The 13,570-nt window shown below is 44.9% G+C and overlaps 1 protein-coding gene across 1 annotated transcript in view; it reads left to right on the top strand.

The window, feature by feature from the left end:
- LOC111155134 (solute carrier family 12 member 8) overlaps nucleotides 1-13,570 on the top strand; it is a 148,523-nt gene that overhangs the window by 28,542 nt on the left and 106,411 nt on the right. Inside the window, exons 4-5 of the mRNA XM_022515205.1 lie at nucleotides 1,226-1,417; nucleotides 6,688-6,919. Of these exons, the coding sequence (XP_022370913.1) occupies nucleotides 1,226-1,417; nucleotides 6,688-6,919 (424 nt within the window). The remainder of the gene's footprint in view (nucleotides 1-1,225; nucleotides 1,418-6,687; nucleotides 6,920-13,570) is intronic.

Genomic DNA, 13,570 nt, shown 5'->3' with positions numbered 1-13,570 from the left:
GGACCCTGGGATCATGACCTGAGCCGAAGGCAGAGGCTTTAACTCACTGAGCCATTCAGGTGCTCCCCCCCACCTCCAGGATATCTTATCACATGCAAACAGTTTGAAAGCATGAACAAAGGAAGAAAATAGTAGTTCTATAATTTCATTAAAAATATGAAATCAGGGCGCCTGGGTGGCTCAGTTGTTTAGATGTCTACCTTCGGCTCAGGTCATGATCCCAGGGTCCTGGCATCGAGTACCATGTCAGGCTCTCTGCTCAGCGGGGAGCCTGCTTCTCCCTCTCCCTCTGCCTGCTGCTCTACCTACTTGTGCTCTTTCTCTCAGTCAAATAAGTAAATAAAATCTTTAAAGAATATATATAAAATCAGCAAAGTAAGAAAATATATGAATAAAGTCTAATTGAATAAAGCACATCCCGCTCTCTTGGTACTCCCAGCCCAGAGGTCAAGATGGACTTGGAAACAGACCCATCTTTAAGTACTTTAAGTACTATAAGACCCACAGATAAGTACTGTGGTACTTCTAAGTACCTGGGTACTTATAAGAGTACTGTAGGAGCCAGAGGAAGGTTCCAGGGACAGTGTCCTGCAGGAGGAAGCCCCTAACCACTGAGTCTTAAGCGAGGCTGTCCAGAAGGTGGAGTGAGCAGGAAAGACATGCTGCACAGGGGAGTGGGGGAAAGAGCCTGGGCCTTTCTTTCTTTTTTTTTTTTTTTTAAGATTTTATTTATTTATCTGACAGACAGAGATCACAAGTAGGCAGAGAGGCAGGCAGAGAGAGAGAGGAGGAAGCAGGCTCCCTGCTGAGCAGAGAGCCTGATGCGGGGCTCAATCCCAGGACTCTGAGATTATGACCTGAGCCGAAGGCAGAGGCTTTAACCCACTGAGCCACCCAGGCGCCTGAGCATGGGCCTTTCTGTCAGGGCATGGGGATGAGGACTGGGGGGGTGGAGAGGGGCGGATTAGGAGGGGCCACAGGAGCACCCCGCTGGTGTCGGCAAGTCCCTGAAGAGCTTGAAGCAAGGACCTTGCCCTTCATTTGGAATTCTTTCCAGGCCTTCCTCTTGTGCATTGCCTCTGTCCTTTTCCTGGTGCCTCACCTCTGCTCAGCCCTTCCTCCCCACCCCTGTGACAGCCCTGGGGGGCGTGGGGGGAGGTGGTCAGTGCTCCTGGGAAGGCCCCCGTCCTAACCCCTGCCCTTGCCCCTTGCTGTTGTGTTGCAGGGAAACACGGGAGTGCTCATGGGCATGTTCCTGGTGTCCTTCGTCATCCTGGTGGCCCTCATCACTGTGCTGTCCGGCATCGGTGTCGGGGAGCATTGTGGGGTTGGCAGTGGGGGTGTCTACTCGATGATCTCCTCGGTCCTCGGCGGGCAGACCGGAGGCACGATCGGGCTGCTCTATGTGTTCGGACAGGTGAGCCTGGGCGGCTGGGGGTGGGGAGCCGTGCCCGGAGGCCCTCGGCATGTGGGATCTGTTCCTGCGTGTCCCCATTTTATAGATGGGCAGCCGGGGGCTCTGAGCCCAGCCCTCCATCCAGGGTCCTGATCCAGAGTCCAGCGCTCCTTCCTCTCCATCTCTCGTGCCTCCCGGCATCCTGATTTGCCCTGGAAGCCAGGGCCTGGGCTGGGGTTATTCTTGTAGCGTGTTCTAGGGAGGGAGTGCAGGACAGTGGCCAGAGCCTAGGTGGCGGCTGGGTGGCCCCATCCCTGGGGCACTTTGGTGCTGAAGGGGGGACACTTCACCTTCCTGGACTTTCCGGGAAGCAGGCCCTTCTCCGATGAGCGGGGCTCATTGACCACTTGCTGGCCTTGCGGGGGAGGCTGAGAGCCCCTGTCGCCCTGTCTGAGAAGGGGGTCCTCACACGGAGGTGGCGTGGCGGGGACGCGGGCTCTCACAACACCAGTGGGCAGGGAGGCGTGCAGAGGCTTGTGTAGCAGAGACACAGGGCCGGGGCCTGACACTGAGGACACACAGCTCCCGTGTTAAGAAGCGGCTCTTTGTGAGCACTTCTTGGCTTAGAAAAGGCTTTTATGATCGTGCAAAGGGTGGTGGGTGGTTGAAAAAGCAATTTGAAGGAAGGAATTTGTTTAAGTAAGAGTACAGGAGTCTTCTCAAAGAAAATGCAGGTTTTCTTTTCTTTTTCAGCAACAGGAACAGGTATTTTAGCCTAAGTACATCTTCAACAGCACAAAGGCGTGTGTGTGTGTGTGTGTGACGTGCACGTAGGGCAGAGAGGTTGTCACCGCGCTCTTAAAAACCACTTGCCTTTAGCTGAGGAAGAGCTTTACGCATTTTAGTTTGGGAGGCGAGTGAGAAATGCTCCGTTTACTTTATTACCTTGGTTATTTGTCTGTCGGACTTTTATGTCTGTGCGGTCTCATAGGCGAGCAGGTAGCAGCCCCACTCTCTGGGGAGACCAGCTAGCCGGTGGCAGCAGCTTCCCAGACCAGGGGCCAGCCGGAAAGGATGAGGGGAGGGGAAGAAGCTGCGATGTTGAGTCTCGGGCGTGCGTGCTGCTTAGAAGGAAGCAGAGAAAGTGTTTTCTGCACGCAGGTCAGAAACACTGGGCCCCTCTGCTCAGAGTCCCCAGCACGCCTCTCCTTTGCCTGTCTCTGACCGGGCTGGGCTCGCTCGCTGCGCGGAATCCTTTTTATATGCTATAGCATTCCGTTTGCTAGGCTTTTGTTGAGGAAGTTTCCACATGTATCAGTGAGGGATATTGGTCTACAGTTTTCTTGTGGTATCTTTGCCTCGTTTTGCTCTCCTGATAAAGCTGGCACAATAGAATGAGTTGCACGGTGTTCCCTCCTCTTCTATTTTTTGGGAAGAGTTTCTAAAGGATTGGTATTAATCCTTCTTTAAATGTTTGATAAAATTGAGTGGTGAAACCATCTGGTCCCAGGCTTTGCTTTGTAAGAAGTTTTCTTTTTCCTTTTCCTTTTTGTAAAAAGAGTTATTTATTTATCGGAGAGAGAGAGTATCGTGTGCGCGCGTGCCTGAATGTAGGGGAGGGGCCGAGCGAGAGGGGGAGAGAGACTCTCAAGCAGATGCCCCGCTGAGTGGACAGCCCGATGAAGCAGGGCTCGATCCCATGACCCTGAGATGAAGACCTGAGCCGAAATCAAGAGTCAGCATGCTTAACCGGCTGAGCCACCCAGGCGCCCGGTAGGAAGTTTTTGATAACTAAATCAATCTCTTTACTCACATAGGCATATTCCGATTTCTGTGTCTCCTTAAGTCAGTTTTGGTAGTTTGTGTCTTTCTGGGAATGTGTCCATTTCATCTCAGTTGTATAATTTATTGGTACCTGATTGTTCATAGATTCCATATAATCCTTTTACTTTCTGTAAGATTGGTAGTGTGTCTTTCATTCCCGATTTCGGTCATCTGAGACTTCGCTCCCTTGTTTAAGTCAGGCTTAATAGTTAAAAGCTTGACTGCAGGGGTGCCTGGGTGGCTCAGTGGGTTAGGCCGCTGCCCTCGGCTCGGGTCATGATCTCAGGGTCCTGGGATCAAGTCCCGCATCGGGCTCTTTGCTCAGCAGGGAGCCTGCTTCCCTCTCTCCCTCTCCGCCTGCCTCTTTGTCTACTTGTGATCTCTCTCTGTCAAATAAATAAATAAAATCTAAAAAAAAAAAAAGCTTGACTGCAAAGAAGCAATTTTTGGTTTTGTTGATTTTGCTATTGTTTTTCTGGTCTCCAATTTATTTCTGCTCGTGTCTTTATTATTTCCTTCCTCCTGCTTCCTTTGGGTTTACTTTGCTTTTTTTTCTCCAGTTTCTGAAGGCAGAAGGTTAGGTCATTGATTCAAGACACTTCTTCCGGGGTGTGGTTGGGGAGTCTCTGAGGGTCCCTATTCGTGGTTCTTACTGACCTCTAACCTCGTCAATCCAGGGCATGAATACATTCTTTTTATTTATTTCTTTTTATTATTGTTACATTCCTTTCTAGAGCAGGAGTCAGCGAACTCCTTCTATGAGGGGCCATATAGTGAACACGTTAGTTTTTAGGAGTCCTATAGCTCTGTCACAGCTGTTCCGTTCTGCTGTTGTGGTTGCAGCCTTAGACAGTATGAAAAACTGGGCACAGCTGTATTCCAGTAATACTTTATTCCCAAAACAGGCAGTAAGAAGGATTTTTCCAGCAGGTTCAAGTTTGCTAACAGCCCTTGTTTCAGGCATAACAAGTTAGAACATATAGGGCCACCTGGCTGGCTCAGTCAGTAGAGCCCGTGGCTCTTGATCTCAGGGTTGTGGGTTAGAGCCCCATGTGGGGTGTGGAGATTACTTAAAAACTTTTTGGGCACCTGGGTGGCTCAGTGGGTTAAGCCTCTGCCTTTGGCTCAGGTCATGATCTCAGGGTCCTGGGATTGAGCCCCATGTCAGGCTCTCTGCTCAGCGTGGAGCCTGCTTTCCCCCCTACCTCTGCCTGCCTCTCTGCCTGCTTGTGAACTCTCTCTCTGTCAAATAAATAAATAAAAATCTAAAAAATAAAAAAATAAAAAAAAATAAAAACTTTTTCAAAAATTTAGAAGATACAAATCCTTAAAATCATTATTTTTAAAGCTTGCAGAATCATTTCATTGCCCTGTATTCTCCCACATCTTCTCCCTCATCTCTCTGAGGTGTTGGTGGCTAGCCTGCCGGGTGTGAGGCCAGAGCTCTGCGTGTTCGAGACGTCGGACACCGGGGAAGGGGATGATCATCACTGGACTGTTATCATTTGGTTTTTCAACTCTGATACACCTGAGCACAAGGGTCCTGTTGACCTGACCACATACTCATGGCATAGCAGCATTGTTATCTCCAGCTCGCTCTTGGTATTTAGTCAAAGGCAAGTTTGAGTCATGAGGGGAAGGCAGGAAAACATCCATGTCTCTCTCTCATCTCCTTCTCAGGGATGACTGTCTTTCTCTGACATTTATTGGGCTTCCCCCCGCACCCGTATATAGACAGAAATGCCTTCTTTAAGCTGGGGGAACACAGACGATTACGTGTCTAGTTGCAGAACAAGCTGATCTCATTGAAGAATGGGGCCTCTTTGTGAGCTTCTCTGCAGTATGGGAACTATATCGCCCTTCCAGTCTTTACCTAAAAGAGCTGGAAATTAATGGTGCCTGCTTCCCAGAATGCTTTTCATACAGTCAGCCCATCACAAAGTATTTATTGAACGCTTGTAGTAACATGGTTAGCAAATGCCAGGGCTTTGAAGAAGTGCAATCAGCATAGAAATTTTTGTTTTTTACAATGTTTGCATTCTTGGTGGCTTGGGGTAGGGGACAGACTTCTATGCATGAAATAAGAATAGATTATGGAACCAGATAATTAATCCCATGGTACTGGCAGTAAGCATAATATTTATTCAGAAAAGGGGGATGAGGAAAGGCTTCATGAAGAAGGAGGAACATGACGGAGGCCAGAGTGGACTTTGTTCCCTGAGAGAACAATGGGGACAGAGCACAGTGAAGATGGTGACCCGCTGGCCTGGGGGGATGCGGGAGGACTGATCCTGACTGGAGAGAAGGGAGCTGAGAATTACGGAGGATGAGGTTGGTGTTATTTTCAAAGACTTATTTGAAGTTGAGTTTTAAATATTTTTTTAAAAAGGTAAAATCATGGCTTTCAGGCAAATATAAAATATACATGTGCCAAAGAGTTTGTTTAACTCATTAATTAATGGAGGAGCCAGTCAGATGTTAAAGAGCAGTTGAGAAGCTATGTATTGATTATCTAGTTCCTGGTTAAACAATTTCATAAATAAGTTTCAGGATCGGATTGCCGAACAAAAGTGGTTAATGTCTTACCGGATAACAAAACTGAGTCTTCTGGGTTATCTGTTTGACCGGACAGAAGTTATTTGCATCTCTGCTGGAAAGAATCTATAAATTGACAGTAACTTCACAAAGTCTGGGACATTTACCACATTTAATCGATAGTAAACAATGAGTAGAACTAAGCACATATACCTAGATAGTCCTTGGGTAGCCTTTTTTCCAGATGACATTGAAAAGATGTGCTGCCCATTTTTTTATCTTATTTTAAGATTTAGGTAATTTTTTTTTTTTAAATAATAATGACCTACAAAGAAATGGAAAAAAAAAAACAACTGGGGTTTGCTTCAGTGCCTTTCTAAGACCCTGAGATGGGACCCCCTGTGAGCTTCTGTTCTCTGTTCAGCTCTTTTTTTTTTTTTTTTTAAAGATTTTATTTATTTGTTTGAGAGAGAAAGTGCATGAAAGGGGAAGGGGCAGAGGGATAAGCGACTCCCCACTGAACAGTGAGCCTGGGGCTCTATCCCTCTATCCTGGGACCCCAGGATCACAACCTGAGCTGAAGGCAGACGCTTAACGACTGAGCCACCCAGGCTCCCCTCTGTTTAGCTCTTGAATAGCTCAGAGAAGTTCCAAGTGTTCTTTGGCCCAGGGTCCCATCTCCTTCCTCCTGTGATCTTCTCACCATAGTCACCACTCACTGGCATTCACACTCTCCTCAGGGTCATGGTAGAGACTAGATGAGAAGAAATGGGGCCCAAGGCCCGGGTCACAGGCGGGAAGGGCTCACTGAGCCCCCATGGTGGTTTCCAGGTGCTGAGCCCTGACAGCGTGGGTGGGGCTTCCGAGCCTGGCGGCTCTGGCCTGTGGCTTCCGGGTGCTCTGTTCTCCTGCCCACTCGGCTGCTCTGTCAGTGTGTCGCAGGTGCCATGTACATCACCGGCTTTGCTGAGTCCATCTCCGATTTGCTGAGCATCAGGAGGATCTGGGCGGTGCGAGGAATTTCGGTCGCGGTGCTTCTGGCCTTGCTGGGCATTAACCTAGCGGGCGTCAAGTGGATAATCCGGCTGCAGCTGCTGCTGCTGCTCCTGCTGGCCGTGTCCACGCTGGACTTCGTGGTGGGCTCCTTCACGCATCTGGACCCAGGTGAGCCTTCTGGAGTCTGTCAGACGGCCTTCTCGAGCTCTGCGGGGCTTTCCAGAGGTTATCAGGTGTGAGTTTGCAAGGCTCCGCGCCCGGAAGCGTTGCCTATGGCGAGGGCGTTGTCCGTAGAGCAGATGAGTGGGCGCGTTCTGGCTGCAAAGGCCTCACTCCTCACACCGGCGTTTTCATGTAACACGTTGTCCAACTTTCTTTTTATTTTCTTTCTGTTTAAAAACAAAAACAAACCAGGACCAAACATTTAGCTAAAACAAAGAATAAAGTAGAACTGGACTAGATAAAGATGAAATTCCTAACAGTGGGAGTGTGGTAGGAAATAGATCTGGAAGTAGAGAAGAAAACAGATTTTAATTTTGTGCATCAATATTTTGTTTCTTTTTTTTTTAAGGATGCAGATATAACAAATAATAATTGTCATTTGTGGGAGATGGGGACAGATACAGGTTGATTACCTATGTGTTTTAGAGCAATTTTTTTTTTCAAAATAAAATAAGAACAAGAAAAGAGTTAAATTTAAATTTAAAAGAAAAAATAAAAATGTTTTACAAAATAAAAATAAGAATCCTTTAACTGAGCTGAGGCAGCAGGAATGACAGGTGCACTCTGCACCATTTGGAAACGGTGTTTTATGTTGGTAACGAATGGACCCCTGTTTAACCTGAGTTTTCCTGGGCTTGGACGGTGGTGCTCCGCAAGTATAAGCCTAAATCCTTGCCCTTTGAGTGGGATGCTGTTATCCAGAGCGTCTGTAACTTTGTAGCCTTGTGATCTGGGTAAGTTTGGCGTCTGAAGTCTTTGTTCTCTCCAGAGTACAGGGCTGTTCGTAGGACGCAGGAGAAAAAAAGGAACTGCATGATACTTCCCTCGTTGAGGGCTCTGGCTTTTTATGGCATCTACTTTGGAATCTGGACAGGGAAAGGGAAATGGGGCCATCCTCTGTGTTAGAAAAGGGAAGAAGACCCGCAGCACAAGCATCCGTGATGGTGGGAGTGCTGGCTTTGCGCCATGCCTTGTGCCGAGCCCTGCACGTGGCTTACCTCATGTCATCCATGAGAGAAGAACAGAGGTTCCCATTTTGCAGATGAGGAAACTGGGGTTATGCCATTTGTGGTGATGAAGGGCAGAGCTGAGAATGAAACAGGATCTATTCGACTCTACAGCTGTGCTGTTTCCGAGGTGGGAAGCTGTGCCTGTCTTCACACTCCCAGCTGTCTTTTTGGGATCCTAGCTCTGCTTTCCCCCAGGAAGGCTGTCCCTGACATGTGTTCTAAACACCCTCGTCTTTCATTAAAAACACTGGTTGGGGGCACCTGGGTGGCTCAGTGGGTTAAGCCTCTGCTTTTGGCCTAGATCATGACCTCAGGGTCCTGGGATTGAGCCCCGCATCGGGATCTCTGCTCAGCGGGGAGTCTGTTCCTCTCCCCCCTTCTGCCTGCTTCTCTGCCTACTTGTGATCTCTCTCTTCTGTCAAATAAGTAAATAAAATCTTAAAAACAAACAAACAAACAAACAATGGTTGCTGGACATTCAGGGATTAGTTGGCACACGCTACTCTGGCCTTACGAGTTTTTTGTAGGTTAAAATTCTTCTGTTGGACACCTGTCACTCCCCTGACCTCCCTGTGTGCCCCCGACACTCTGGCATCCTGAACCCTCTCCTAGAATCTCCTGAATGCCCAGGTTGTAGGGTCTGTGGGGTTAAGCTCTGTGCAGGAGGGATGCCCCCAGCACCCACTCCCATGCTAAGGGCCAGTCAGTGCAGTGTCCAGACCATCCTTTGGTGCCTGGGCCTCGCAGCTAGCCATTTGGAGCATCTCCATTGGAGGGGAGGAGTGATTTGTTTCCTGGCCTTGCACCAACCATAGAGACAAGCCTGCATCCGGAGGGAGACCTGCTGGCTGCTTGGCTGTCAAACTAGCTGTCAGTGGAGACGAGGGAGTCTACCCGGGTCTCCCGTTCCCAAGTGCTTTCTCCCTCCACCCGCGTGGTTGCTGAAAGAGCATAACTCATTAAATTGCAGGGTGTACTCCTGGACTCTTTGAAACCTCGCTAGGCTGATGTGTTTTCCTTCTTCTCGAACAGAAGCTGTCTTGGCTGCTCTCCTGTTACTCCAAGTAGTTCTCCTTCTTTCTGGTCAGTACATTAGCAGGGTGTAGTGTGAAGTGAAATTTATTTTCAATCATTTCCATGGCAACTGGCCCCTCTCGGATCTGTTTTTGGTATCACTGATGTTTTCTATGTGCTACTTTCTTTGCAGTTAGAAATCCAAACTAAAACTAGACCATAAACCTTCCGAATGGATTTAGCAGCCTGATTGCAGCTCTTTGGGAAAATGACAGGCACACAGACATTTGAAAAAAAGACTGGAAAAAGGACTGGAAGGAACTATGCCTAAGCGTCAGCAGTGACGGACTGTCTGCTGAGATTATGGGTGCTCGTATTATTTTATTTCTACTTTTCTGTCAGTTGATTCATGCTGCGTAAAAAATGAATAGACTGTATTTTGTAGAGCGGTCTTAGGTTTATAGAAAATTGAGCAGATGGTCCAGAGGTTCCCGTCTTTCCCTGCTCCTATTAATGTCTCGCGGTCTTGTGGCATGTTTGTTACAAGTGGGGAACCGATGCTGATAGCATATTGCCCGAAGCCCATGGTTTAGGTTAGGATTCACCCTTCTTGTTGTGCAGTTCTGTGAGCTCTTGCAAATCATAAAGATGTGTATCCACCATCACAGTATCATACAGAATAGTTTAATGTGCCAGAAATTCCTGTGCCCCAGTTATTCACACCTCCTCCCCCTCATACCCCTCCCCCCGAACTCTTGACAACCACTGATCTTCTTGCTCTCTCTCTTGTTTTGCTTTTTCTAGAACGTCGTATTTGGAATCACACAGTACATAGCCTTTTCAGACTCGCCTCTTTCACCAAGCAATATGCATTCAAGGTTTCTCTGTGCCTTTTGGTGACTTGATAGCTCTTTTTTTTTTAATTTTTTTTTTTTTTGCATCTGGCTTCTTTTATTTAGCATGTTTTTTTGTGTTTTTGTTTTTAAATTTTATTTTCTTATTTATTTATTTAAATTCAATTCGTTAACATATTATATATTATTGGTTTCAGAGATACAGGTCTGTGATTCATCACTCTTATACAATACCCAGAGCTCATTACAACACATACATTCCTTAATGTCCATCACCCAGTTTCCCCATTCCTCCATGGCTCTTCCCTCCAGCAACCCTCCATTTCCTATGATTAGGAGTCTCTTATGGTTTGCCTCTCTCTCTGGTTTCATTTTGTTTTATTTTTTCCTCTCTTCCCCTATGATCCTCTGTTTTGTTTCTTAAATTCCACATATCAGTGAGATCATATGGTAATTGTTTACCTCCGATTGACTTATTTCACTTGGCATAATACCCTCTAGTTCCATCCACATGATTGCAAATGGCAAGATTTCATTTTTTAATGGCTGCATAATATTCCATTGTATATATACACCTCATCTTCTTTGTCCATTCATCTGTTGATGGACATCTGGGCTCTTTCCATAGTTTGGCTCTTGTGGACATTGCTGCTATAAACATTGGGGTGTACTTTCCCCTTCATATCACTACATTTGTATCTTTAGGGTAAATACCCACTGGTGCAATTGCTGGGTCATAGAGTAGCTCTATTTTCAACTTTCTGAGGAACCTCCATGCTGTTTTCCAGAGTGGCTGTACCAGCTTGCATTCTCACCAACAGTGAAGGAGAGTTCCCTTTTCTCTGCATCCTCACCAATACCTATTATTTCCTGACTAGTTAATTTTAACCAGTCTGACCAGTATGAGGTAGTATCTCATTGTACTTTTAATTTGTAGGTCCCTGATGGCGAGTGATATTGAGCATTTTTTCATGTGTCTGTTGGCCATTTGGATGTCTTCTTTGGAGAAATGTCTGTTCATATCTTTTGCCCATCTCTTGATTGGATTATTTGTTCTTTGGGTGTTGAGTTTGATAAGTTCTTTATAGATTTTGGATACTAGCCCTTTATCCGACATGTCATTTGCAAATATTTTCTCCCATTCTGTCAGTTGTCTTTTGGTTTTGTCAACTGTTTCCTTTGATGTGCAAAAACTTTTTATCTTGATGAAATTCTAATAGTTCATTTTTGCCTTTGTTTCCCTTGTCTTTGGAGACCCATCTAGCAAGAAGTTGCTGCGGCCAAGGTTGAAGAGGTTGCTGCCTGTGTTCTCCTCTAGGATTTTGATGGATTCCTGTCTCACATTTAGGTCTTTCATCTATTTTGAGTCTATTTTTGTGTGTGGTGTAAGGAAATGGTTCAGTTTCATTCTTCTGCATGTGGCTGTCCAACTTTCCCAACACCATTTGTTGAAGACACTGTCTTTTTTCCATTGGACATTCTTTCCAGCTTTGTCGAAGATTAGTTGACCATAGAGTTGAGGGTCCATTTCTGGGCACTCTGTTCTGTTACATTGATCTGTGTGTCTGTTTCTGTGCTAGTACCATACTGTCTTGATGATTATAGCTTTGTAATAGAGCTTGAAGTCCAGAATTGTGATGCTACCAACTTTGGTTTTCTTTTTCAACATTCCTTTGTCTATTTGGGATCTTTTTTGGCTCCATACAAATTTTAGGATTATTTGTTCCATCTCTGTGAAAAAAAAAGTTGATGGTATTTTGATAGTGATTGCATTGAATGTATAGATTGCTCTAGGTAGCATAGAATGTATAGATTGCTCTAGGTAGCAAGACAAATATTCTTACAGTATTTGTTCTTTCAATCCATGAGCAAGGAATATTTTCCATTTCTTTGTGTGTTCCTCTATTTCTTTCATGAGTACTTTATAGTTTTCTGAGTACAGATTCTTTGCCTCTTTGGTTAGGTTTATTCCTAGGTATCTTATGGTTTGGGTGGCAACTGTAAATGAGATCAACTCCTTAATTTCTTTTTTTCTGTTTCATTGTCAGTGTATAGAAATGCAACTGATTTCTGTACATTGATTTTATATCCTGCCATTTTCCTGAATTCCTGTATAAGTTCTAGCAATTTTGGGTTGGAGTCTTTTGGGTTTTCCACATAAAGGATCATGTCATCTGCAAAGAGTGAGAGTTTGACTTCTTCTTTGCTGATTCGGATGCCTTTTATTTCTTTTTGTTGTCTGATTGCCAAGGCTAGGACTTCTAGTACTATGTTGAATAGCACTGGTGATAGTGGACATCCATGGCACATTCCTGCCTTAGGGTAAAAGCTCTCAGTTTTTCCCCATTGAGAATGATATTTGCTGTGGGTTTTTCATAGACAGCTTTTATGATATTGAGGTATGGTCCCTCTATTCCTACACTGTGAAGAGTTTTAATCAAGAAAGGATGCTGTACTTTGTCAAATGCTTTTTCTGCATCTATTGAGAGGATCATATGGTTCTTGTCCTTTCTTTTATTTATGTATTGTATCACATTGATTTGTGGGTGTTGAACCTTGTAGCCCAGGAATAAATCCCACTTGGTCATGATGAATAATTCTTTTTATTATACTGTTAGATCCTATTGGCTAATGTTTTGGTGAAAATTTTTGCATTCATGTTCATCAGGGATATTGGTCTGTAATTCTCCCTTTTTGGTGGGGTCTTTATCTGGTTTTGGGGTCAAGGCAATGCTGGCCTCACAGAAGGAGTTTGGAAGTTTCCAGCTTATTTCTTCTTATCACTGAACAATATTTTATTGTGTAATGTAACTCAGGTTTTTAAAATTCATTCACCTAATTAAAGGACATTTTGGTCACTTTCAATTTTTGGCAATTATGAATAAAACTTTTGTAAACATTTGTGAGCAGGTTTTGTGAAGATATGACTTTTTAACCCATTTGAATAAATACCTTTCTAAGAAACAGCCCAACTGCCTTCCAAAGCAGCTGTGCCATGTTGTATTTCCACCAGCAACTAATGAGAGTTCCTGTTGCTTCGCATCCTCGCCAGTGTTGGCTGGTATCAGTTTCTTGGCTGCTAGCCACTCTGATGTGTATCCCTAAGACTAGCATCTCAGTTGCTTTAATTTGCAATTCAGTAATCACATATGATAGTAAGCATCTTTTTGTACGTTTGTATGATATCTGTAGGTCATTCTAGTGAGGTGTCTGTTCAGGTCTGTTGCCCATTTTTTAATCTGGTTGTCTTCTTATTGCTGAGTTTTAAGAATTCTTTGTATATTTTGGACACAAGCCCTTTATCACATATAGGTCTTGCAAATATTGTCTCCCAGCCCATGGCTTGTCTTTTTATTCTTTTAACAGCATCTTTTGCAGAGCAGAAGCTTTTAATTGCTATGAAATCTAACATCAATATCATTCTTTCACAGATCGTGCTTTTGGTGTTGTACCTAAAAAACTCAGTATTAAACCAAAGGTAATGTAGATTTCCTCCTATGTTATCTTCTAGATATTTTATGGTTTTGTGTTTTACACTGAAGTCTATGATCCATTTCAAGTCCATTTTTTTGGAGGATGTAAGGTCAGTGTCTAGATTTATTTTTACATGTGGTTGTCCTGATGTTGCATCATTTGTTGAACAGAATGCATTCATTGCCTTTGCTCCTTTGTCAAAGCTCCATGGACTACACTTGTGTGAGTCTATTTCTGGTCCCCCC

The sequence above is a fragment of the Enhydra lutris genome, unplaced genomic scaffold, assembly GCF_002288905.1.
Source record: "Enhydra lutris kenyoni isolate GAN:26980312 unplaced genomic scaffold, ASM228890v2 scaffoldscaffold39, whole genome shotgun sequence".
Classification (NCBI taxonomy): domain Eukaryota; kingdom Metazoa; phylum Chordata; class Mammalia; order Carnivora; family Mustelidae; genus Enhydra; species Enhydra lutris.
This window is presented reverse-complemented; position numbering and strand designations above follow the sequence as displayed.